At 42.8% G+C, this 26,257-nt stretch overlaps 3 protein-coding genes across 3 annotated transcripts in view; 1 reads left to right on the top strand and 2 right to left on the bottom strand.

Moving 5' to 3' along the window:
* The window catches only part of LOC145888333 (tectonic-2-like), a 29,419-nt gene extending 5,250 nt beyond the window's left edge, over positions 1 to 24,169 (top strand). The window contains exons 11-17 of the mRNA XM_082979053.1: positions 468 to 638; positions 900 to 1,082; positions 21,985 to 22,216; positions 23,088 to 23,234; positions 23,486 to 23,623; positions 23,828 to 23,970; positions 24,029 to 24,169. Coding sequence (XP_082835179.1) covers positions 468 to 638; positions 900 to 1,082; positions 21,985 to 22,216; positions 23,088 to 23,234; positions 23,486 to 23,623; positions 23,828 to 23,970; positions 24,029 to 24,096 — 1,082 coding nt within the window. The 3' untranslated portion in view covers positions 24,097 to 24,169. The remainder of the gene's footprint in view (positions 1 to 467; positions 639 to 899; positions 1,083 to 21,984; positions 22,217 to 23,087; positions 23,235 to 23,485; positions 23,624 to 23,827; positions 23,971 to 24,028) is intronic.
* On the bottom strand, positions 4,089 to 9,796 carry LOC145888901 (uncharacterized). The gene is made up of 8 exons (XM_082979772.1): positions 9,712 to 9,796; positions 7,403 to 7,630; positions 7,060 to 7,192; positions 6,469 to 6,725; positions 5,944 to 6,106; positions 5,143 to 5,731; positions 4,729 to 4,884; positions 4,089 to 4,181 (listed from the first exon to the last, which is right to left on the bottom strand). Exons 1-8 carry the CDS (start codon positions 9,794 to 9,796, stop codon positions 4,089 to 4,091), a joined length of 1,704 nt encoding a protein of 567 aa, XP_082835898.1.
* Positions 24,170 to 24,506: 337 nt separating the features above from the next.
* On the bottom strand, positions 24,507 to 25,315 carry LOC145888336 (DNA-directed RNA polymerase II subunit RPB9-like). The gene is made up of 4 exons (XM_082979058.1): positions 25,219 to 25,315; positions 25,090 to 25,144; positions 24,718 to 24,866; positions 24,507 to 24,647 (listed from the first exon to the last, which is right to left on the bottom strand). The coding sequence occupies exons 1-4, from the start codon at positions 25,278 to 25,280 to the stop codon at positions 24,530 to 24,532; spliced, it is 384 nt and encodes a 127-aa protein (XP_082835184.1). The 5' UTR covers positions 25,281 to 25,315; the 3' UTR covers positions 24,507 to 24,529.
* Between the last annotated feature and the right edge of the window lie 942 nt (positions 25,316 to 26,257).

Raw genomic sequence — 26,257 nt, 5'->3', positions numbered from 1 at the left:
CGAAACTTGCAAATAAAATGTGAGGTACGTGGCTTTCCGTTTCCAAGTCTGCTCGTGCTGTGCACGCCCCCGCCGCACGATGATTGGGAATGCGCGTTGATTGGATGTGATTATGCCTCGCTTTTTTAAATTAAACCGGTCGGCGTTCGAAATTCTTGCAGTTCTTCACCGTGAGCCTGCTTGGCGTTGCGTGTCATACTAACAATCATATTCTGCACTTAGCAGCCCCAGAAGACTATTTTTTTTTAAAAAAACATTATATCAAACAAATTTCGAGAAACAAAACGGGTTTTCGCCATATTGCGGTTAATCAAATCACATCTAATTTTTGAAAGGATTCACGTCAAAAACCATTTGTATTATTTATATAAAACAATAGAATATATACGTGAACGTGCTTTTAATGTATATTCTATGCGTCTTTCCTCATGCATAGCTTTATCATAATGATAACATTTTTCTTCCAGATACCTCGCAACCTACCAGTGCTGCTACCCCGGTCGCTACGGCAACCACTTGCAACGACGCCGTGGTCAGCGTGACGTATGTGATCACGTGGGAAGCGAATTTCGTTAGAAACGTAGATGTTCAGGTCGTGCTTGCCGACGTTCCTTTCACCGACGCAATGCCTTCAGACGGTGAGCCGTTAAGATGTTTTACTTGTTTGTAAATTAAAAAAAAATGTGTGATAAATATAAAGTAGTACATTGCGTGTTACGTTATTCATCATACATTATAAAAGCTGCTTCGCACCAATCAGGAAAAAAGAGCCGTAGCCAGCAATACTTTGAAAATTTTGTAATCTAAAAAATCTGACCCGTATTTTTACCCGAAATTTAGAAATCTTTACCTTGTTTACTCAAAGCTTAATTTCTGAAAGATTTACCTTTTGAAACCAGGTACAACACCCAATAATCTTCTTTCACAATCGTTCGCTGTTCAATCTGTTTATATCAACCCGCCAACCATTCAACGATCTGGCAATCCGGGTTACGACGTGGGCCTACCAGTTATCAGCGGGTTTCAAGCGACCAGCTCTTCACTCGTGGACGTTACGCAAGGATTTAGGATATGGCAACCAGGTGTGTGTGATTTTATAGATTTTCCTTTCCTGTGTTTGTGGGTTTGAATTGAAATTTAAGTTTCGTAATCACTATTAGAAAGTTTAAGTTGGAGGCTTGGATTCGAATCCGACTTCTGACACCATGTTATGTACGTACAAACACCCATACATAAGTAAGTTTATTTGAAGGTCGATCGGCACTTTCATAGTGTCTCGATCAGGGCGACATGTTGCGTGCAATAACATAAAAACATACACATCAAATGCGGATGTTGCATGCAGGCAGAAACGCTGGCGCGCTCTCTTTGTGCGCAGTTAGTTCTTTTGTCGGTAGGTGTCGCTCCTGAAGAGCATTTTACAGCGCTATTCAGAAATCGTTTCGGAACAGTCTGTGACAGAATGTACGCAAGTTTCGGTTATCAGTTTCGAGTTGTGCATAAAACTGGTGAAAAGTCTACATTATGCTTTGTTTCTGGTCCATATTTTTTGTGTGCATCCATTTTTAGCTTATTACAACGGTGGGGCTTTTGACGTCAAAGTGGGCAATTTTCGGTTCTTTTTGAGCAGATACTCGGTAACTTTGGTTGGTACAGTTACGTCATTGCTGTTCTCCTTGAGTGACAGCCACTATAACATAAGCTGTGTTGCGAAAACACTTACTAGTCTTCAGAAATAGATGTAACCTTTAGCGACACACCTCCGCCGTATTCTGACAATGGTGAAACTCATGTGTTATATAGGCGTTCACTGCGTATAGTTTTGTATTGTCTGCGTATATTGTGTTTGCAAACACATTCGTACCAGTCCGACAATTGGACCGACAAACCCAGCCCACTGTGGCCACAACACCGCACGTCTGGCAAGCAGGCTGCGTCTCTGCCAAAATCTCTTAATCCCAAATACGAAACAACAACCACACATGCGGAAGAGCCAAAGACTCCGAGCCCGCATTTGGTTTAACCCTCCCGCGGTCGACCATCAACAAATTTGGCTCTTTTTTGTGTACAACAGTCGGTCTTTAGAGTCGATTTAAGCCATCAGTGGTGGCACGTTTTCGCCACAGAGGCCACAACTCTTCACCTCTAAGCCGTAAACACAGCGTGGCTTTGACTGATGGCCATGCCCGCGGAGACCTGCCCATCCTGGCTACATCACTTCACTGTCGCTGATAAAGTATCTTTCCTGTTTGGTTCGGTATCACTCACAGTTGTTTAAAGATTGGTTGTGGTTCCCAAAGTAAAAAAATGTTTGTAGTGTGACAAGGTCGATATTATGGGACAACAGTTTTCAAAAAAATTTCCTTTGATGAAGGCAGGCGGTTTTTGGTGTTTATACTTTTGGTGGCATGACGTTTGACAAGGTGCTGGGTGCTGTTGGCGGTTTTTCACAAGAAACTTTCAACCACAGCATAAAGTTTTATTAGTCACTTGTTACGTGTTAATGTGACCGGTGAACCGATTTCTTTTCACGTAGGCGAATTTCCAATACAAAACGTTCCTACCTTGGCGTACGAATATTTGCCACGCTTATTTTGATGAAAAAACTTTGAAAGATTATTTAAAGAAATGTAATTGTAGTTACTGTTTAGTTTAGTTCATGGTTTACGTGATTTGGTTAATTCTAAAGTATAAAAACTGAGAAAGTTATAGTTGTCCTATACTACTAGGCTAAAGTGCAATGCCCACTGTCTCGAGAAAATATGTAGCATCCTGGGAAAGTTGTACGTTGACAAAATAATGTCAGTTTGTGCTATCAGCGACGTCCGTAATTCCAGCCTAGTGATGCCAATCCATTCTCACCACAAAGGTAAGTGGCGCATTGGAACGAACGACCTGCGCACTCTGCATGCGGTCAGACAGGATCTCCTGCCAAATGGTAATCCCCACTTTGCAACTGCTTGTTCACCAACGGCCTCGCGCATTCTCGCGGTTCCACTATTGCTGGAGATGTTGATTGTGACGTTACGCTCGTGCGCCTTTCCGCCCATTGATTAAAGTTAGTGTTTATTGCCGTACTTCGTCAGGTGATGTTTGTTGTGGTGTGTATCTAGTCAACACTTTCTACATTTTGCTGTAAATCGGCTCTTCGTTGCGTTACACAAAGAGAGCCATCTTGCATAAACTTTCAAACAGACTCTTGTCTGGAGAAAATATTTTAGCATTAACCATACATATTTTCCACGATGTTTGAAAACAGTAAATATTTTTATAAATGAAGAAATTGTCTTGGCGTACGGAATTTTGTAGTTAACCGTGACTTTTTTGTGGCTACAAAGTTTGCTTTGGTGTATTTTGTGGTGCAGCAGAAACACGCGTTTAAAAAGCCGCCCATGGTACTTATCGGCTTATGGTATCTGGGTATTCTGCGATCCTTGGCACGTCATCAGTGACTCCTTATGTGTGCACCGATGTCACGTACGTCAGAGAAGCTGCAGATGCGAGTTGGTCTGCATCTGGCAGCATGTTAAACTTCCACCATTGACGGCTGTTTGTGAACTAACGTACAAAAACAACAACAGGGAAACGAGATTTCTTATGTATTGCAACCTTCGCACTGTGCATAAAAAGGAAAACAGGAGACTTTTTTGTACAACAGGAATAAAAAAAAATAACGACAAAACGAAAGAGCGACGGAAAGGTTTTTGAGTGTATGCACGGGAAAACGGTCATAGCACTGACGCCAGATTGCGTCTTGTAGAAAACAGAAAACGAACCAAGCCTTTAAATACTACGTCACACTCAGTGTTAATGCACGTGTAAAAAATACACTTATTTCTCTTGGGTCTATCGGGGGCATATAGCTACCAGCGAGCGGAAAAAAACATACAAGAAAAAGGATGAAGACGTGAATGATGCGGTGATGACGTAACAGTTGCCTGTCGATGACGTTGACGCATGTGGGACAGTTTTGTGGCGACCCTGGCAGTGACTGCTTTCAGCCAAAGGGGTCAGTGGAGTGGATGGCTTCGCACTCTGCTCTGATTGGCTACGCCGGATTCAGGCGTGGCTTGGAGAGGTGGGTGTGACTACACAGGCACCGAGAGCTCGCAGTTGGACTCCAACTTGAACTGGCGTAACTTCACCGAGAAGCGCCTCCCGTCTTGAAACGCGTATTCGCCCTGTTGATTCACAAGAATTTTAAATTGGGATGGTCTATAAGAGTAAAAAGACGTATAGGGCCAGACAGTTGACCTCCAAAGTTCAACGTGGCTTCAATTGACACGCGCGCTTGCCTATTCGTTAATTGCGACTTGAAGGCGCGCACCTGGCTTCGGCGACCTGCAATACGTCACACGTCTGTTCTTTGCCCTTGCCAGGAAGCGCCGAACGGGTGTCAAACACTAACATGTGGAATTCGTGCACGAGTGGTGTTTTGTGGCGACCTGGCCAGTCGACGGGGCCTGCTTGATCGAAGGACTGTAATTAACGAGTCGCGCTGTGCGTCAGTTTGTCTGCTACTCGAGATGCTCGACCGCGGAAAATATGCCACAGAGCTTGCACTCTCGCCCGTTTCGAGGTTACATTGTTTTTTTCGCGATTCTCCCGCATTTTGCACTCGCGAAGGTGGAATTCCACAGCGTTTTTGCCGAACTTGTTTTGTGAGGTAAGATTTTGAGTCATTCTCACCTACACCAGACCGCAAGTAAAAATCTTATTTGCACGTACCTGATCATCGAAGAAGATCATAAGACCGAATCGCGGTAGAAAAGCTTGTTTGCAAATTGCCCGCTGTTTCGTTCTGTCTTGTGTCACGGTTTCCTTGGGTAGGTAAAGCGAACCGGTTACCACCGGCGTTCCCGCGCAGCTTCTTCGCAAAAAACGCTGAAAATACAGATCAATGGTTAGCACATAAATGAATTCAAACTAATGAATCATGTACAAAGACTGAGTGTTATTTTTCGTGTGCATTTTGAACGGGACTATAGTCTTCCTCTCTGTAGTAGTCAGTAAATCTTTTATTTCCTACAATGAATGTAATATTCGATCTAATCAATCAACCCAAACTAATGTAAACCCAACTACATACATTTTAGCGAATAAAACCACGCAACAATTTGCACCAGAAGTTTCTTTTCTCACCTGTCGCCTTCTTTCAAAGAAGAATAATTCGCCTTTTGTGTCGTCCATGGCAACCACGCGCGGATTCCGCGACACCTCCTCCTCTGCAACGCACGGGTTAGTGTAAGAGCTGGGAGAAATCGGCGCCTGCCGTTTTCCACGAACCAAAATGGCGGTGATGTTGTGTCGATGTTCGTGGCCGTGAGTTAGCAAGGTCCGCTGAGGCATATGGGCCGGCTTGGGCCGCTTAGCAGGCGCCTTGACTCTCTGCGCTTCCGTCGCGTTTACCACCGAGGCCATTGTCGGCACGGTTTTCACGCCGACGGGTTTCTTAGCATGTACAGGTTCGGTCGTACGAGGTCGGAGAGTTGGGCGCGTTCCCATGCGCCGGGCGTTGGCAAGGCGTGCTCGCAAACTGAGCCACCTCTGTCTGTTGAGAAAGCCGGCCCGGGGAACCAGTATGGATCGTCGTCGACGGCGTCCGGTGATTGGTGGAGGTCGCGGGGCTCGAACTGTGGGAGCTACGCGTAAAGCGTTGTCTTGTTGGGAGAGATCGAGGCCCCGACTCGCAAGTTGACGCCGGGCTAAGGCATAAGGAGGGCCGAAGAGCCTGCGAGACAATTGGTTTTAGTAAATAGGCAAAACGAACTGTTTTTGTGTTTATGATAAACAAGGTTTTGATTTAGTTGGCGGGCTTTGTTAAGTTTGTAATATTCAAGCAAACATGTGTTAAAGTTCTTTGTCAGGTTGTTTCGCTTGCTGAAACCGACGGTTTCAAAAAATTTGAGGATTTTTCCTCGGGTGGGTCATTTTGCAACTTACTGGCATTCGGCGATACACTGGGCGTTCTCTCTTGATATAGCGGACGCACTCCCCATGATGATGTTGCTGTGTAGAAGAGCAAGGACGCCATCGACTGTTCTCGGTGGGTTAAGAAGGAGATTTCTAATGCCGGTGGCTTGAGAAATGACGTCGTTGCACGAGTCTGCAAAAATTAAATATTCTGGTATTTCGGGCAGGAATGGAAGTTGCGGGAATTTCCAGAAAGAAAATTGGTTCGTTAAATTCAGTCGCCGTTAAGCTCTTCTTCGCCAGGGTAGCACTTTTTAAGCATGTTTTGGTTTTTACTCCAGAACCGGCGGCATCAGAAACTAGTTGTTTATTGATATCTAGGTTAAAGAAAATATCTAGAGTTCAATCATCGGCAAAAGTTGAGGGGAAACTTTCTTGCAAAAAGGCCACAATTTCACAAATTCCTTTAAAACCACGTTTCATTACAACTCATGCAGCAGGCAGAAAGTGTTCCAACGGCTAAACTTCAAACTAACGCTTGAACCCCCATCTTACCGACGCAGACGCGATTGGTGACAAGTCCCGTTACTGCATTGGAAAGAGTTCCTCCGCCGTTCGCTTGTGCACCGTCGCCCTGACGTGGCGTGTTCTGATTGGACGACATTCTTCCCGACGTCAAGGGTTCAGTTTCCATGATAGTGGAAAAAACTGGTGAGGTTTCCCCGCTCCTTTGCACCGGTCGTCTTCCGAATACGAACTTTGATTCGTCCTCACCTTCGTAGTTGCTGTCGTCCAACACGCTCATGATGCAACTGATGGAGGGAAATTCGCTGATTAAGACCGGAGAAATTGGGTGCAAAATACTTAGTGGGCGTTACTTTGAAACGGAATGACAGAGCTATAGGAATTGGCCGATTAGCATTAGAATGATGGAAATTTTTTCACACTGGCGTATGAAATTTTTGTTCACTTTGTTATTATCTGTTGATGAGAATTCAGAAAACACTTTATCTTTTTTGCCAGAAAGTTATTGTTCTTTTGCCAAAAAGTTAACATTGGTATTTCCTTTCCATAATAAAACTTTGTTTGCAAAAACGCCCTAATCACGGTAAGGAAATGCGGAATAAGTCACAGTGGCATGCTTACCCCATTGTGACGTAAATGTCGTAGGCCAGCGTTGAGTTTTCCATGTAGAGTCTACAGGACATTGAGTCGCGCATCTCGATATCGTCACGGCATTGACGGACGAATTCGGAGTCGCGTTTGTGTGCTTCGGTGGCTGAAAAAACGTACATAACCAATTTGACCTCAAGAACTGCTTTTTTGCAACACATTAACATTAACGAGTTTGTACGTGGAAAAAAATGCTCAAAAAATATATTCACGCCTTCGAGCAATTTTTTTCCGCAATGGCTGGAATGTCTTCGGAATTTCTCGAATTGCGCAATATCTTTACAAACCCACATCACAGTGAACAACTTGAACCAACCTTTGTGAGTACACGATTCCACTTGATAGTTGTCGCCATTAAGCGTGTCGCATGTCGCGGCGTCGCTGTTGCACTGACGACTCCTCACCCTCACACCGGTTCGTACCGAGCTGGTGCAAGTACTCCACATTCCCCACTTTGCCCAGCTTGTCGGCGGTTGCTGGGTCGCAAGCAGTTGTTGTTGGCGCCTGTGATTGGCCAACGCTTGCTGATGAAGAAGCAGAAAAGCTGTAAAATAATCAATGGTTTAGTAACGGAATAAACAAATATTCACAAAACATCTTCTATCACACATGATAATAATTTTGAGTTTTCCGGTTGTTTATGAATGGGTCGATGAGACTTCAAACGACGCAAATCTTAGGTCAGTTTGTATCAGAAGGACTTGGAATTGCAAACATATGTTGACAAAGCGCCGTTTCATGTCGCCACCGTCGCCCGCAAAATGCTTATGTCGAGTTCAAGGACAGACTAGCAATTACTGCAATTTTCGATGCAACTTGCAAACACATGATACAGCTGCTTGAGTTTCAATTAGGCTTTTGAGAAGCGCAATATTCGCGCGTATAGGTATCGCCGTTCCTCCAGCGTCAAACTCGCGCGGATGCGCAATAATGGCCGCTTTCCAGCCCGAAAATCGAACTTGTTTGAAACGTCTGATTTGCCAAGAGTTGTCACTCTGGGTAAGACAAGTGCCACTTGTCCGTTAATGCCGAAATTACCGTAATTGTGGGATAGTAGAGCTCCGCCCAACCAAGCCAGCGCCAAAAGACACATGCGTTTGACCGCGGCTCCACCTTCTGCTCCGCCGACCCCGATTTAAAAGGGCGTTAATCCCCATTTGCTTCCGCCGAATTGCGGCATAATTTTTGTTCCTTTCACTTACCCAAGATCGTAATCCACGCGTTTCCCATAATTCCTTTCTGCTGTTGCGTCACAATGTTTTTTTGTTTACTTCGATTTGCTCAGTTTTAAATAATTTTAACGTTCCGCTATACAGTGAATACGCAAAGCAATGGTTAGATAAACAAAATAGACATATCGCGATAGCAAAGAATTCACAAAAATCGAAACGCGTCATAATATTTTTCTTCTGTATTCACTTATTTGTTTCTCATTTCTAATTTTCCCATTCGTTTTCTCGAAACTTTAATCTGGGCCCGAGTGTTTCCATTAATTTCAGCCGCCATCTAATAATCACCCTCAGATAAACTTTGCGCAATTTCCCGTCTTTAAACGGATCTAACCCCGACGTGAACTCCACACGTCTCGTGCGAGTATCACGCCACGTCTACACTTAAGGCAAACATAAACGCGTTTATTCCAAAAATGAGTTTTATTTACTGTTGTAAATAAATCCGCGGTTAGCTGAGGGTGGCATATTACGCCGATCGCCATTATGATAAACACGACGGCTATTTCCATCAAGCAATGAAAACATAATTTACTCCTACGTCACATCGAGATCCGGCAAATATTGCTCATAAGTGTAAACCTTAAATTGCAGCGAATCGTCTTCAACTTCGCCAACGCCCCGCGCTCTGACATCTCAGACTCCGTATGCCCGTTCTGTCGAAACTCGCCTGTTGCTGCGGCCCAATGCGAAAAAAGGACCCGCCTTAAAGCGTCGCTAATTGTCACCTAACGCCCGCTGTGGATGAAGTCCCAAGACGAGGCACGCGCGCGCCCGATCCTTGCGAATGCCAAATGGGCCGCGCTGGCCCATGTTTAAAAGCCTCGGCCCCGATGCCGCCGCGGGCGCCAAGCGCCGCCTCCTCCCGTTTTTGCGTAAGTTGCACGAATTTGAATTCTGCATGGCGGTGTTGGAACGCGGCATCAAGTTATGTTCAGCTTCGTCGCCCGATTTCTATCACGAAGCAACCGTCGGGGCATTTCCGAAAGCGGCCCGATGCCATTTACCACCGACAGACGGAAACGTTGATGTAATGCCGATCTTCTGTGCCAAGCTGCACTGCCTTAGTTGTTTATTTCCCCCCTTGCGTGCTTACAAGGCACACGAAGAGTTTTATGACCTATTTCCTGTTTTCGATCCAATTAAGAGATTTTCTGCTTTTGTTTTTATCAACATGCGTTGTAACATGCAACCCAATCTCGCAGCTGCGGTAGGGATCGGTTTTGGCAATGCGCGTATTTTTTCCCAAAATTCGTGCATATAAAAAATCAAAATTTAATTTCCGCACCAGCTTCGCGAGTATTCAAATATTAGTGCAAGTATGATAATGCCTTGCAAGAAAAACTTTCCAAATCCAACTGTAAGCAAAAATTTCGTAATCGTTTTGTGTACTCACCTCCCAGAGAAATGGCGTCGCTTTGCGTCACAAGGCACGCCAGGATGGCGGCAAGCGCCGAAAATACGAGATTGCAAATCTTCATGCTTTCGCCGGAACAAGAACTTTTTGTATTCCGGTACAATGTCGCTTTATCCACTGTCGATATGTTCAGGTGATGTCTTTAGCAAGTTGAACGTATTCGTGTCCACTTATATACAGCGCTTAGTCGGAACTCGCCCGAAAAAGGTGCCCGAAGCAGCGGGAGTTTTTAACACAAATATAGGCTGGAAAATATAAAAAACATTCGCGCAATTAGCGACAAACCCTGCACTGGGCGCGCGCCGCGAGTCATGATGTTCGGTCATGGGCGTCGCGCGTGGGCATGACATCACCTCACGCACCCTCCTCCGCATTATCTTCCCGCCTATATATAGTAATTGCGTCGTTCGTGTATGCAGCGCGATGCATCGCGGCGCGTACTGCAGGTGGACGCACCCATATTGCATAGGGTTGCCTCGATTTTTCGATTGCAGGGCCGCTCCCGTATCAATACGCCCGAGCATGGTGACTCGGCGCGATTTTGTCGCTATTTACGTATCTCGAATATCACGTTGTAAATCGCGGTCTCTGGCCCGCTTTCGTTGGTCCTGTTCTTCGACCACTGACAGCAAACTATCCCTCGCGTGCCGTCTGCCTCGTTAGCGTGAGAACTTATCGCATCTACCCTGCTAATGGCTGCTAATAACCCGTTATTGCGCATTACCTCGTTAAACAACTCCAGTCTTATACACAGCCGTAGATATAGGTTAAGCCTCCGTAATGAAACAACAGTTCCCGTACACCGCAACGCATCTGTGAATTCATCGAGAATATTTTTTCGTACCACGGTGCCCGCAATTGCTCTGGGCGTCGACGACCTGTGCGGCGGCCTAAATTGAGCCGGAATTCCGGGAAAACAGCTGTGCCCAGGCAACTTGCCCTATCCCTTTTCTTTCCTAAAACAGGTGCATGTGTATCTATTTTATGGCCAAAAGTGATTTAGTGTTACTTTAGTGCGATTGGATCACCAACCAAAAACAGCATGACATTAGCAAATTCATTTTTGTGAAATCGACATCGAGATGGTACGGAACGAGGGCGCGACTATCGCCCGTGGCACCGCTGTGTTTAAACGCAATTTTGCTCGCCTTCCCAGCTCTGACGATTGTGGGTGCAGAGCACACCCGTAAGTGGACAAACAGCGATTGTGAACCGCGCCGATACCGCCAGGCAGGTCGCTAAACAACCAATCCAACGCAATTTGCGGTCGGTCCGTCCCACACCCCCATACATGCACCTCCCTGTTGTTGAAGGTGGACGGTAATTGCGGACAGCGTAAGCCGGGCAACGTTGCGGCTAAAACGTAATGTTCCCATCTAATTGCCCCGCATTGCTATTTTCAGCGCTTGTACGAAAGGAACCTACGTGACCAAATTAAAGCATTACGTGACGTTATTGGCAACTTTAATTAATTTTCTCGCTGTTAAAGAGTGGAGACTACGTATCCGTGCATGTAATGTTCCAGGACAACCGAAACTATGATTTTCATGCAGTAGTTGGAACCACCTTGTAAAAAGCCTCGTCAAACTGGGCGTGCCCCGCAATTAGGCATCGCCATTACCGCGATATATTTAGCGCCCGACCGTTCGCTACCGCGGTGTCGGGTTTGTTATTGTTGTATCGTGTCCTAGTCACGTGTTTCGGCAGGCGCTTGTGATTGGTCCGTTGCAACCGGACTAGCTGGTTGAGCTGAATAAGGATATAGGCGAATTATTGTGAAAAAAATATTCTGAATAAGGAATCGAATTGTTGATTGTGAATTATTTCGACACATGCTTGTATTTGCCTGTTTTGCCTCACCACGCTTGTTCTATATCGATGGGCGTCGTGAGCGTGGAATTAACATAACTAATCGTCTGCGTTTATTAAAAACAGGAAATGCCACGGTGACAACCATTTGGTGCGGTTGCCCACATTGGCGGAAAATCCCGCTAACGGCCAGGTCGTAGCATCTTGTTTCGCCCATCTGTGCTCAACTTAATTGAAGGCCTATTGAGTGTTGCTCGTTGGTCATTGTCACCGTAATTCTTTGGGGAATGTGCTCAAGTTGCGCAAAGGCACTTTGGGCGTGGTACAGTATATCAAAAATACACGCCGAATGTCAACATATGCAACCGCGGATAAAGAGTCTACAGCTAGCGGTTAATTGCGCTTTGTGCATGTGGAGTTTCGCCTTCTTTAAGTCACAGTTTAGTTCGTTTGGCCGAAGCGTAATCAAGTGTATATTCGCTTATGGTAAAAAATCCCACTATCAATCCGCTTTGACGTCATTTTTTCCCGTCTGCGTACACCGGTAATGTCATATTACACTGATGCATTGGTTTGTGTTTGAAATCCTATTATGGATGCCGTCATTGCGTCATTATATCGTCTCCTCCTTCGTTGACAACTTGATAGCCGGTTTTTTTAATTAATCCAGCTTTGAAGAAACCACGCCACACCAAATATTTCGTCGTAAATCATCCACATTGCGCAATGCATAGTGACAACAAGGCTTACCAAAAGGCCAAACATCAAATTATTTTTTTCACTTTCCTTTAATTGGGGCCACGCCTGTTTTAACGCAAGTTCAAGACCTTATAAACTAGACAACGTTTTTTTTCCGCCCAATTTGTCCGTGATCTTGTTGTTTCACCCTCAAAGGCCAAAAATTTACTTTAACCTTGATTTTGCCATGGAAATACTGTTGAGGTGGTTGGAGTCCATGGTTTGCTTAACCCCTAATGAAAACAAGGAAATGATGTTGCAAGTTTGGGCGTTTGATTGAGTAATAACGATGCGGAAACGAGCATTGAGACGATCTCTGACCGGCAATTAGTCGTTAAGCGGAAAACGCACAGTGTCATTTCAACGATTACACATGTAAAACGGTTTCGACTTTGCTTGACCCGACTGGGGCGGTTTTACTAAACTCCAGTTGAAATGAGTTTAAACGGAGCTTATTCGGTCATGCTGGTGCTTTACGAAGTTAAAATTACTGAGTTAATCGCGTTTGGGGGCAGGTCTTTGCGGACTTCACCCCACTACGTTTTATCTCGATTCAACTTAAAAACCGGTAAACTCTGTTTTCTACGTAAGCCATGCTGACAATAACGTCTTAGTTCTACCTTCTACGATCTTCCAGCTAACGAGACTTCTGTTTTATTGTCCCATTTAAATAATTGCTGTTTAGTCGCCATTCCCAAATCATGTCAGAAAAGCGACGTAACTTTATTTTTTGTTATAATTCCAAGGTTAAGCGGACAATGTGTATAGTATGTAAACTTTACTTGTTCTTTGTTGTGGCCTAACGAGAAGTCAAATAGGCCTGAAACTTTAAATGTGATTTTAAAACGGTTATTTTGAAAAAATGCTGCAGTCGGCTTCACCGCAAAGCAAATCTTAATTCGTCTATGATTCAACGCGTAGACTCGTCACTGCACGTCCGACTGTGGTCCCTGGGTGTCGCCCAACTGGCTGACAACATCACGTTGCGGCCGGGAGTTCGCGAGTGGATAAAATGGCTTTTCATCGTGTGTTCAAAACAAGCATCTGAACAAAATACCTTTCGGGCCACACGATGACAGTCGGCCTTAAAGGCAAAATGAGATAATTGTATCTGGTCGTGCGAGGTTAACAAACCGCCTTTTCGAGTACGGTCGTTACGTTTGCGGTGCTTTATCTGAGGCTTTCGTTGAACAAACAAGAATTTCGGTTCCTCTTGGTTGCCCGAGGTATGTCGATTAAAAAGCCTTTTATATTTACGGACCCGCGCATTTATCTGTACGGGATTGCCGAGCACACTGAGGTGCTTTCCATTATTCAAATTGCAAATGAAGACGCTGCACACATTCGTTCACTAGCATGCGTTTGGAATCAACGGTTAAATTAACCAGTGCCGTAACATGCAGACGACATAGAGTCAAGCAAATATTAGCACCGAGTTCTAAATTGCCGTGTATAGTTCGCCTGCCTCGAATTGTCTTCTCCTTTTACCTTTGGGAACTGGGCACAGTTCATGCGTTGCTCGCGTGTGGTAAATTTGATCAAGGTGGATAAGTTGACACCCGCAGTAACGTGATAATTTGTTCGCTCGCAACCCGCTATTGAACTATGCGGACATGCGTGTTATTCTACGCCGGACTAAAAACCGGCCAGCAAAATTGTTAACCGCGTCAATCAACTCTGTAATTGCAGACGACGTACGCAGCTGTCCGAAACACGTTTCTTTTCTGCATCCCAAGCGCAAAAGCAGGCAAATTGTGCCTTCGCGTGGCAAACTACAAGCTCTTAATTCACGCTCTCAACCGCAATGACGTCATGGACAAAAATAGTGCAGTTTGCCTTTTCTCAAAGTTGCCTTTTCCATTAACGACCTGCTTGTATATCTATCATTAACGCATCAAAATTTCAACAGCGCGTGTTTTTGAAGAACACGATGTCTTTGTCTGCCCTTTTGTTTTCCCGTGCACTAATCTTCAAACTCGTCAAATCCCACAAAATTGTAAAAACCGCAAAATTGCACGGATGTTTGTCGCTCTGCGCGGAAATTCACTCGGGGCGACAATGTACATGACTTTAGGCTGTCAGGTACACACTCAATCTCAGCATATTCACATTTCGCGGCCTGAACGTATCTGAATCTGTCCTCGCAAAAGCGCTCTTTCGACGGTTGATGTCCAGGAAAATGCGCATGACGACCTATTTATACCCCGGCTTTTGTAGCAAACCTTTTGTGACTAATTTACGTGAAGCAAAAAGAACCGTGACGTTTGGAAAACAGGCTTTTGTGAGAAAATACCCCATTTTGTGTCAAAGTTACTGTTTTAAAGCCACTTTTCCCCAGCTTCGACTAAATGTTACATTGTCCTTGTTCCAACCCTCAATTAGTTCCTATGGCACTCCTGTTTCAGATAGTCGTATGTAAATTTTGTAAATAACGTTTCCAATTCACGTCTTAATTCGATGTGTCCTCGGGACAGTAATTCACGTGTTGATAGTTTTTCAGCTATTTTCAACAGTTTGTTCGGTGACTATTGTTCGAAAATTAGGTAATTCGCTTAAGTAATCATTTCCAAAATACTGCTGCCCATATGGGATGGGCAACTGACAAGTGTTACGGCCAATTTGCCGGTGGTCCTTACCGCAAATGTCAGTCTTACCAGTTAACCCAGTTTGCCACATTCACTCGAGAAACGGGCGTAACACACTTCTAACTGCACTTGAAGCCCAATAACCTGTGCATGTGGAAGATCGGTTGAGTGGCATGCGGTCGAAATTTCATCGTGGCACGATTGGATGTCACGTGTCACGTACTGCATGTCACACCGCAATCCCGCCTCCGATTGACTAAAGCCGATGTTCGTGACCGCGGCAAAAATACGACGACCAATGATCAGTTTTATGTGAGATTGTGCAGTCTATTGAGATACGCCCGATCTTGATTTGCGAAAATGCCACCATCGTTGTTTCGAATAGTGACAACTTCTCGTTTTCCACAACTTTACCTGGTCTCATCACAGTTCGGTTCTTACGCAACCTCCCTCTTTCTTCTCCATTCTCCCTTTGCGTGCAAGCCGAGCAAAATATATTCTATAGCGGTCTAAAGAATGACAAAACAGAATGCAGAGCCGTGTTTTTGCCGCCTGCTCACTCCCGCAACTCGTAGTCGAATAAACCGCATCTGACCTATTCACGCGATTGGAAACTGCACGTGTTAAGCATTACCCACTTCTAGAAACTTCCCACGTTGCGAGCGACGCCAACACAATCACTGTATCGCACACACATAGCGATGATCGCAACGGCGAAAAACATTTTGCTGAAACTCGCCCCAGAGCTGCAGTGACGGGTCGTACCAGCTTGCCCGACCTTTCAATGCATTTTCAGGTTTAGGTTTTGCTTAAGGTGACCACGGGAGTTTAGGTCGATGCGTGTCGGTGGCATATTGCATCTTGCCGCGTACAGATACATCCCACCTGATTTGGACACTTTCCGGGCAGGCTTGTGTTGATTGCTTGTTGCGCAAACGAACATATTTACTGGTGTTTGGATTTGGGCCTTTTTGTTCTGTTGTTTCGGTCGATTTCTTAACGCACAGATGTATTTTTTTAACATAATGGTTTCAGGGTCATGTGAAGTTTGTGTTGCAGGATTCCTTTTCTATCACGTGCCAATGACTGTGATGTTTTTCTGTTAGCTTATAGAAGATACAAGAAATAAATGTATCGTCAACTGCCTTATAAAACACTAATAATATATTTTTGCGAAATTTCGAGAAAAACGGTCTAGTGGTTTGAGTTCGTAGTGGAAAAATGTCACTATGTGGATTATATGAGTGTATGGAAATGCAAACTCGTAAATGTACGTTGGGTGTACATCGCATTTGCGTACTGGGCGTAACGGCGGATCTGCTAAAGGTCACGGTTTCGAAGTAACCGGTGTTTGTAACAAAATTCGTCGAATTTCTGTCCAGGTGTTGAGCAAATAACCCAAAGCTGCCCTTTTGTGGCCAGCAGAGTGAAATTTTTGTGCACACAACCTGCCACAGGTGCTCAATTTGATGGTTTTTGGGATAAATTAGCGTCAACCTAACGGTATGTTATAATTTACTCAAAGACATGAACTTCCTTTTTTAATCCCGTACGTATTTTAAAATATATTTTGCTGGCGTCGTCGACGGACATCACACTACTAAACATTTTGCAAAATTGCTGTGGAATTTTTGCAATTTTGAAACTTTGCGCACCATCCGCACTTTAACTTGTCCGCACAACAATTTATTTAGGCATATACAGAAAATGTTGCTTCAATGCGGAGAACGGCTGCCAACCCTGCGGGGGAAACCAGTAATCCTGCTCCCTTGTATCTATAGTTTGTCCGTAAACAAACGTGAAAACCACTTCTCCTGCCGTGGGCGACCTCCGCACGTGCTTGTAAACCGACCGGTGCACGCTACGTTCCAGCAAACCGCCTTTATCTTCTCACAGCAACTCGAAGATTCTCCCATGTTCTTTTATCCGACTTAATACTCCCCCAAAACGGGATTCAGGTGTTTAACGCTTGGGGTTATCAAGGCTAGTCACGTTTGTGCCTTGTGGCAAACCCTCGCGGGCCATTTTACAACCTTCGCTTTAATAGAGCAGTGCCTCGATACAAGAAACCTTACACACCCTTTACGCATAATCCGAAGGATAACGTTTACATATTCCATATTCCATGCATTCAGTCTAAATGACTCCGTGATACCTGTTTGTAATGGGCGGGATATACAAAAAATAACAAATAGCCCTAAATGTTTCACTACATTATAATTCTCAATCATTTTTGTGTGGCGCTTTGTGTTGAGCAGGAACTGTTTGGATTTTCCTTTAAATGACGCGTTCTTCTTGTTGTAGATAATGGCTCATCTCAAAAGGTTTACCCGATTGAACTTTCACGACGGAAGACTTAGCAGCGTGATATTTAACCATACTTACCAGCAACAATTGCTCTTATAGGTTAACATAGGACACGGAACAAACACGTGATAAACGTGTTGTCACTTACTATCACGAATTTTACGGATCATTAAAGGCTCTCGGCGATAGCATCGTCCATTTCACCTGCTTTCGCTAACGCTTCCGACCTGGTCGTAGATTTTCCGATTCCACCAAATTATATCGGCCAGCTGCAATGTTACACGCTTTTTCTTTGCGAAACTAAGGTTACGTCAATTTGGCACCAAAATGTTTCGCTTAAATCGGTGCGCACGATTTTCGTGGCTGTTTATATACTGACCGGTATCGTTGTGCTTCGCATCCACGTAGTTTTTGTAAAAAAAAGCGTTGATGCTTGTTTATAAACACTTAGCGAAAACGGTACTGCGTGTACCTCAATGGTACACAGTCTTGTCTGTATACCTCAGCCAATCTGGTATCGTTTTCGCTGAGTGTGTTCAAACAAGCATCTTGTTTATACCTCAGCAAATACGAAAACACAACGACAGCACCTATACGTACTCAGCTACTAATGTGTCCATGTTCTGATAACGTGGTTCCGCTCACTCAATCGACAAACTGAGCCAATATTTCTCTGTTTTTACAACATAAACCTATCAGCGCACAACACAACCCACTTACCGTATGTTCTCCGCCTTCGTTGCCACAAACCTGGATACATATAACACGACTTCACCGGCGCCTTTCAAATGCCTTATTTCAGTGATTTGTGTGATAAAATCTTATCGCCACTCAACCCTAGCAACACGGAGTCAAACTATCAAATTTATGCCCTTCTGATGCGCAAATGTTGTTTTGGGATCCGTCTTATAAAACCCCGAGGCATCTAAAGGGGATTTTGCAGCAATAGGAATCAGTATTGCTTACGAATTTAGCGCTAAGAATATATTCGTTGACAATTTTCTTGGCATTTTCTGCAATAGAAAATGCTTCGTCAAATGATAAAAGCGCACCGTCATTGTCATTGAAACGTTTTGTTTGTAGCGTCATCACGGCTATTTCACGCTTCCGGGAAAAGTGGGGTTTGTGCAAAGAGAGTAAGGTTTTATTTCAAGAAATGCACGTGGGGTATTTTTCGGAAGCTTTGTGCTTATTTTAAACTTACATTGTGATAACCATCCACCGTACCAACGTTTACCAACCCAAAAACAGCGTTTTTTTTTCAAGACCCATTTTTTTCTGTTTTCGAGTTCATAACACAGCAATTATCAGTGAAATCACCATCACGCTTTCACCGATAACAACCAACAGCCCACATGCTGCAATTGGTCATTATCTCAAACGCCACCAATTACTCGACTATCTACTCAGAGGCGTGGACACCTCCCAAATCGCTATAACATCATCTTATCGAAGGCTTCGGGAGTTTCACGCAAGCATTAACTTGCGTGCGGTCATGAACTATTGACACGAAGTGGTCCTGGCGGACACGTAACTCCGTATTGCAATCATTCCCTTGCAACAATGAGCTCGGCCGAAGTGCGGTCAAGGCGGCCGTATTTATCGCAGACGGAATCCGCTAAACGTATGTCAGACAAAGTGCGAAGCATTCGCAATTACCAGCCTGCCAACGACTCATACGAGAGCCTTGTTGTGGTTTTGCATCCTTTGTGTTTACGAGTATGTGATGCTGCCACAAGTCGGCATAAAGCAATTGGGATAACTTATTCCTTTTTAAATTGAGATCCTTTGGATCGGAAAAATTCAACGTGTGGAGTTTGCCCAATATTTCTTGGTGAAATTGAATAAAACGTCAGTGGTTGGCCAAGATGCATTTGGAGGCGTTCCGTTGAATCTGTCACTTTCAAAAACGCTAAACACTAAAACTAATATATGTAAGATTTAAGTTTATAAAACCTCTGTTCGGCAGTGATTTGTTTTCGCCAGTGAATAATATTCTTTTTCGAGAGGTTAAGTGCCAGGAATTTGACTGATTACAGGATACTGTCTTTTCCGATTCAACCCGCAGCCGGTTCTTGTAAGAAGCGCCCACAGAACGCGACAAAAAATGTGAATTTCAAGTTGGAAAAAAGTCATTTTTATGGCCATAATCCGCGACCCACTTATACGATTTACCTCTTCTGTTGTTGTCTTGGCCGCATTGCGTTAGAAACGTTAATCTAAATCCTATTTTCTCGCCACTTTAGCGCTGTCGGTCAACCGGGCGTGTTGTTTGACCTTGTGGCCACCTTGAAAGTCGCCACGTGCAATTGTCCGAGGATCATTAAGTTTTTGAGCTTTTTGAAACTCCGTGGGATCGTTTTCCGGCTGTCAATCACGTGGCCACAGCAACCAATAGCAGGAGACGTAGAATTGCGACAAGACCGCGTCGCTTTTCTGCGGTTTTACGTTTTCTGTGAAAGCCATGGCTTGTAATTTCACACCTGTGCAATTTCGTTTTTCTTCTCTTCCTTGTCGCAAAAAATCCGTACGAAAGCGCAAGCAATATACTTGCAAAAGTGCCAAGCATGCTCGTTTAAATCTCTTCGAATTGTAAGACGGTAACATGCCGAGCACGTGCTTGGCAAAACATTTTTCATCACAGAAATAAACTGTTTTGTCTACGTTTGTGGTGATTAACATGGCCAAGCAATTATTGTTTCGGAATTTTCGGCGCTCCATTTAGAAAACGACTTCGGTTCGACACAAAAGGCCATTGTGTTGTTATGTGTGGGCGGTGGTTATGAGGTGTTTTCCTGGTTTACAATTTATAGCCATCGTTGACTGCCAAGAAAGACGAGATTACAAAATGGCGGATCAAGTGTATTTTTAAGACCTTATGATAGAGTTTATGCTTAACGTTGCCGTGTTAAACATTTTTATGTGTGTTTTTAAATATTTTTATTGTTTTTTGTTGTGGTGATTGGTTATCACCAGAATGAGGGCTATATACGTATGTTGAATTTGTCTTCCTCCCGCTTGTTGGCAAAAAATGTCGGTGTCAAGTAAATGCGGGATACACAACTAAGGAAACAACACGTCGTCGCCAATTTCCCAAGACGTTTTCAATTTTGTGGCAAAAATGGCATTTTGATTGTGTTTTTTTGCCACATTTCGCGTTTTGTAAATTTTTGTTGCCACATTCCGCGTTTTGTAAATTTTTTTTAGTTTATTCAGATAAATTTTAGAGTCAACGACCATCATATCCGTCTATAAATATATTCAACGTGTGTATGGGTCGTGGATTATTAGGAAAATATAACCTTTTTCCAACAGTTTTGTCGCGTTCTGTTGGCGCTTCTTTGAAAAACTGACTGTTCATTGCAACGGAAAATCGACGATCACAAGTCTGCATCATGTGACTCTGTCCAACTTCAAAAAAAAATTCACAAAATCATTGCGCCGAAAGGCAAACAGCGGGATCCTCCACCGCAGAGCTTCCTCCCTTCGCACCCACGCATTCACATTAAAACCAACCACAAATCTTGATTTGATGAGATACAAATTTTCGGCGTGATTTTGCGGTGATTTTCCTTCTACTGGAATTACACATTCCCACGTGTTGCGTCCATAATTAGACACGATGCTCCTGAAAGATATCCATGTACGGTAGCGCGGATGCCGTACGTCCGTGACCGCGTCCGTCCGCGCCCGAACACCCGTTCTATGGTAAATATTTACAACTTCATCTTTCGGCTCTGCATCCTTCGTGTACTCTTTACATTATACCGAGAAAGCAAATGTAGCGAGTTGCTCGACAGCGGGTCACGCTATGGCCAAGTTGACAAGCTTTTTTGGCAAACTATCGACGGAAAACACCGGATTTTCACGTGGGAGAAACGATGTTCAACAGTTTGCTTAATTCGTGACAGGAGCATTACGATCCGTTTCGGAGAAGAACTCTGGGTGTCCAGAAAAATGTACATGAGGTGTTGGAGCTGTCGGATAGTTTTAAAAAAACATTCTCTTCTGAGAAATTTGCACGCAATACGTTGTTTGAGCTCTTTATGACAACGATGACCATGTTATATGTACATTTATGATTTCAATATACACTGTAACTGCAAATGTAAGTGAGTTTCCACCTACATGCGTGGTCCCATTTTTATCAACCAGGGTTACAAAATCCCACCCCACTGCCGCGTGTGTGTTCATACATCCCAGGCAATGATATATCACCTTGTGGGTAATTCGCTCACACCTTTCTTCGCCGGTTTATACACCATACACTGGTGGCCCTTTGCACCCCATAACTGAATGTGTATTGACCAGCAGGTGACAATCAAATTAAACATTTTATTATTAGACCGGGTACAATTCATTCAATGCAGTTGTTATGATATAAACCTTCCAATAAAATACAATTTCAACTTTACCAATATTTTATACTATTATTTAACCCATTGTGGCCAAAAAATAACAGTGGCTGATGAGTTTGTCCGCCGATTCGTACATTTTTATTCTAAAAAGGTGATTTGGCTTAACCAATGAAACAACTACGCCAATTTAGAAGAAACAGAGCAGTGGATCTTAATCTCTTTAATAATGTTTCCAAACGACCCAAGTTTTTGCACCCCCTTCTGATATATACTATAGGTGTTGTTCAGTATATTATATGAACAACCCTAAAGATTCAGCCACCACCCACCCCTTAGGAACAGATCGCACACTTCTGGCTAAGAGCAATCGTGATGGATTTTATTATGATAAGCTATACACTGATAAAACCTAATACGTCGAAATCGACTTCGCTAATGATAAATTCTTTGCACAGGAAAGAGTGGCCTTTGTGCCGAAAACGCCACAGCAGCGCCCTCCTTCGGTCAAGATTCGTCATCTGGATGTCTGCTTCGTCTTTCAGCGCTCGACTTTGCCAATTGTACAACGCTCAGGACGTTGGTTGAAGACAACCAGCGATTGTTGGTGGCAGCGGCGACTCACGTGGCACGATATGGGAATCCGAATACCACCACACTTGATGCGACCGATTGGATTCCGATCATACAGTAAGGACTTCGTAATATATTGGTGGTTAGAATTTTGTTTGTTGATTTTCTTACGTTTGTGTCCATTTAAGCGAGCTTTTTTCCGCTCATTCTATTCACAGATAAACTGAACAATATGCTGTGCTTTTCTGGGCAAAAAAAATGAAATTTCGAAAAAAAAGAATTTATTAAAATCGTACAAGCGTGTGACGGGTTTATAAGTTACAATAATACTGGCTACGAAGAAAAAAAACATTTTTACATCTTTTGGACAAATACGGGTTTTGATGTGTTGCTTCCCAGAATTATATCAACTTTCTGCAACTCAAAAAAGGACAAAAAGCTTTGTGCGATGGACGTTATATGTCCGACAAAACTATGTGGCGAACAATATCTGCATCAACCACTATAAAAAAACACAACGGGGGAGTTTATCAGGCACGCGAAATATTAAAACTTATTTATTTATCTGTTCGTGGAAGAGCGTACCGTGCGTACGAGTTGCCGTGCAAACCAACAATCACTGCGTCATGACACCACGCAGTTTGGCACACCAACAATAAATTAGGGAGTGATAGGCGATTTTATTTATGCTGTGGTAAACACGGTTGGTATTTTTGCTCCAGCGGTTCCGCGAACACAAACATATTATTCGGTCGCACGATCTATTCATCGCCGCATTTGCTCGGTTATTAATCCAATTCCAACGGAAAACTAGCATTGTGAAAGTTGACCAAATTTACGTTCTGAATCTGCTTTACAAAATTACTTCTACAGTTTGAGCAACATTGCATTGAAATTTCGCTTTTCCGCAAGTCGATCTGTGCCTAATTTATGTATTTCTTCAACAGCTCAAGTATAATTTCTTACAATTTAAATGCATTCCTCGCAGAGATTTGTCGGTGGCGAACGAGACCAACACCACAATACCAGGCCAGTGTGATAATATTCCGGCTCAAGTGAACGTACAATTCGTGACTTCTTTCTCGGGTCGCCTGGAAGGATTTCCCATCACCGAAATTGTCGGTGCCAGAATCAGGTACAAAAAAACTGTATTTTGTGTAACACATTTTTGAAAAAACATACGAAAGCGGTTGGTATAACTAGCACTGGTACTAGCAAAGCAATATATATATATTTATATATATCAAAAACTGCCTATTTTATTGTCCGAATATAAACGAAATTATTACTTCGGTTGCTGGGTTGACCGAAACGTTAAGAAACTACGATAACTGGCTACTCCCAGAGGTATGTGTCCAGCTCTTTACTATTTACCCTAACTCACAGGTGGACGAGAGAAACGTGGAAGCTGCAATGCGGAGGTGGTGGCTCCTGTCTAAACTCTGACCTTGTTGAAAGCTTTGGAGTTTACAGTATTGTCACCTTCACGTCTGTCCCAGCATCAGGAACCACCACTACTAATGAGTAAGTCGGCCTATATTGAAATTGTTGTAAATTGAGTACACGAATGAAGAAAAATAGTATGCGGTATTCTCGGACCTTGTAGTATTTCAATAATACCTAATTTTACAACCCATTTGCATGGTTGTAAGAGAAGAAAACTTGGAAATTATGAAACTTTGCTGTTTATGTACAAATATTGTTTGATGTGACATGTTGATTTCAAAGGTGTGATGCTGATTCAACCTGCTGGCCAGAACTACTTCTACCTCTCACGAACAGATTCTACAACATTCAGCCAACTTCCATTTCTGAAAGAGACTTTGAGTATAATCTGGGCTGGACTTTAGTGGTGTTATTCTTCTCACTGGGTAAGTCACTCAAATGCACTCGTATTCGTGTTTTCAGCAACATATTTTCTCTTTCAAGGTGCCGCTCTGTTAAGTTTAAACTGGACAAAGGTCGGTAAAATCGCAAAATCAGTTTTCCCGCTGTGAAGTTTTCCTGTCGAAAGTAAAAGTGTCTGGAAACTGTACTTCATGCAACTTCATATTTGCTGCTGATGTTTCATATCATACCAAACGTTATGATGTTTTCATGTTTATTTTTTACTAAAACATGATACACACAATCATGGTATTAACATTTGTGGAAAGCAAGTTCCATTCAAACTTCTGTATGTTATATGTTTGTCCTTGACCTGCTTCACTTTGTGATATTGTGCACTGTTTACTGTGACATTATATTTTAGTAATAAAACCAAATACAATGACTAGTTGTGTGTGTAATGAATTACAAGCACAAACCAAGCAACTGGCAGTTTGGATTATTTTGCTTTGAAGCATCATCAAGAAACAGTACGATGAGCTTCAACGAACAAAGTTTCAATTGGCAAAGTGCAAAATTTGACCCTGTTACTTGCACTGTCCGTTATAACTGTGTCCATCTGTGCCCACACTGAGGGTTGGTGCATACAAAATATAGCCGCATTCCTTCATCTGCTTTGGTGGACTGTGATTGAAAAAACACAGCTTCTTTGTGGTGGCACCTGTGAATACAAAATTCATGTGGTAATTTTAGTCACTGTAAAAATACTCGTAAGACATATAACGTCATACATTGGGCAGGAATGGTCTTTGGTTCTTGGCAGCGTCGGATCCTGTGCAACATCAGCTATGATTTGTGTCAGCTCATCAACTTCATGGACAATTTTGTTCACATAAATACACATGTTGTCTGCCTCCATTTGGAAATCACAATTTCGACACTGAAATAACAATGTTATGTAAATTAAATTTTTGCTGAGCATCGCTGTTTTTTTACTCACATTTTTTAAAAGCTTGTAACTACACAAGTAATCAGAATCTTGTTGCCTGTTGTATTGATGAATTTCAGTTCATATTAACCAATAACAATGTTTCAAAAATGCAACATTATATAAAATAGCTTTAGTTTGCATACAGAACAATTTTGAAAAACGCAACACTCACAGAGTAAAGTAGAATCTTATTTTGCTTGTCTTCTTTTGGGTAAAGCATGTTGTTGCTAAAAAGAAAAAAAAACATGGGGGTCAGTATGTTCATACGTAACAATCCAAGTATGTAAATCAGTTGTCCTACCATTCTTGGCAAAACTTAATTCCCACGAATCCTGGTCCTCCAGTTGCTCCAGGGACATCCATTTTTGAAACTTCGTTTCTCTGGTTAAACTTCAAAATCTTGTTCGCAAATAAAGCCAGAAGGGAAACCCCCGAAAAGCAAGTATATCGGATGACATAAATTATCATTTTCGGTCTCGTCAAGAAGTAAACGCCTAAGAAATTTATTAAAACGATTCTGTGTGTTGAGTTTTATTTATTGAAATCGAAAAATTATACGATTGTAAATGTAATGCACAAACATGCGTTATAAAGTATCTGCTCCAAAATATAAACAAAATTCCGGTAATTTTATGGTTCAGTGGCGCTGTGACCCGAGCCTTTTGTGAAGACAATTCATAAACTTGGGTTGTTTCGGAAACGATGATCGTTGTGTAGTGAGATGTTTTCCTTGAATGTATTTGCATGAGAATTACGAAGTGAAATTATGTTTGGCCTGAAGACTACATTCGTGGCAGTCTGTTTATGTACGTTTGCACTTTTCGTTTTGTCCTTTTCTGATGAAGTGCAGATGTATTTGTGGCTAATAATAACAATACTGAATGCATTTTTCATTGATCAAAAAAAAGTTCTGACAATATTAAGGGCAGCAGTGTGGCAAGTTGTTTGTTGAATAAAGATTTGTCAGTTTAAGTTTATTAAAAGAGAAAGTCTTGCATTATAGTAATATTTGTTAACTTTACTTGAATGCTGCAAAATGTATCATACCTTTGCTATGGTAATAATGAAGTATACTGTTCTCGTAAAAAAGTTTGCTGTCTGCAAAACAGGCACAAACATGCGCATGTCTTAGATATACTTTCAAAACATAACTTTTGCTTCTTGTCAATTTAACTTTCCATAAGTAGTAATTATGCAGTTTGAAGTGCAAAAAAAGATATTAAATTTATGTGATTTTCATCAATGGTTAATTCAATAGATATATATATATAAAATAACAAGTAAACATTGTTTTGTGAAACACAATTGTCTGCAATGATAAAAACTTTTGTTGCTAGAAG

This window comes from Ascidia mentula, chromosome 2 (assembly GCF_947561715.1).
Source record: "Ascidia mentula chromosome 2, kaAscMent1.1, whole genome shotgun sequence".
Classification (NCBI taxonomy): Eukaryota; Metazoa; Chordata; class Ascidiacea; order Phlebobranchia; family Ascidiidae; genus Ascidia; species Ascidia mentula.
This window is presented reverse-complemented; position numbering and strand designations above follow the sequence as displayed.

Coding starts and splice junctions, on each gene's coding strand:
- LOC145888901 (XM_082979772.1), bottom strand. CDS start 9,796: ATGAAGATTTGCAATCTCGTATTTTCGGCGCTTGCCGCCATCCTGGCG. Junction 7,631..9,711: donor CGACGCCATTTCTCTGGGAG/GTGAGTACACAA, acceptor ATTATTTTACAG/CTTTTCTGCTTCTTCATCAG. Junction 4,182..4,728: donor TGATCTTCTTCGATGATCAG/GTACGTGCAAAT, acceptor GTGAATCAACAG/GGCGAATACGCGTTTCAAGA.
- LOC145888336 (XM_082979058.1), bottom strand. CDS start 25,280: ATGGATGTCCCTGGAGCAACTGGAGGACCAGGATTCGTGGGAATTAAG. Junction 25,145..25,218: donor ATTAAGTTTTGCCAAGAATG/GTAGGACAACTG, acceptor TTTTCTTTTTAG/CAACAACATGCTTTACCCAA. Junction 24,648..24,717: donor AAAGACCATTCCTGCCCAAT/GTATGACGTTAT, acceptor TTGTATTCACAG/GTGCCACCACAAAGAAGCTG.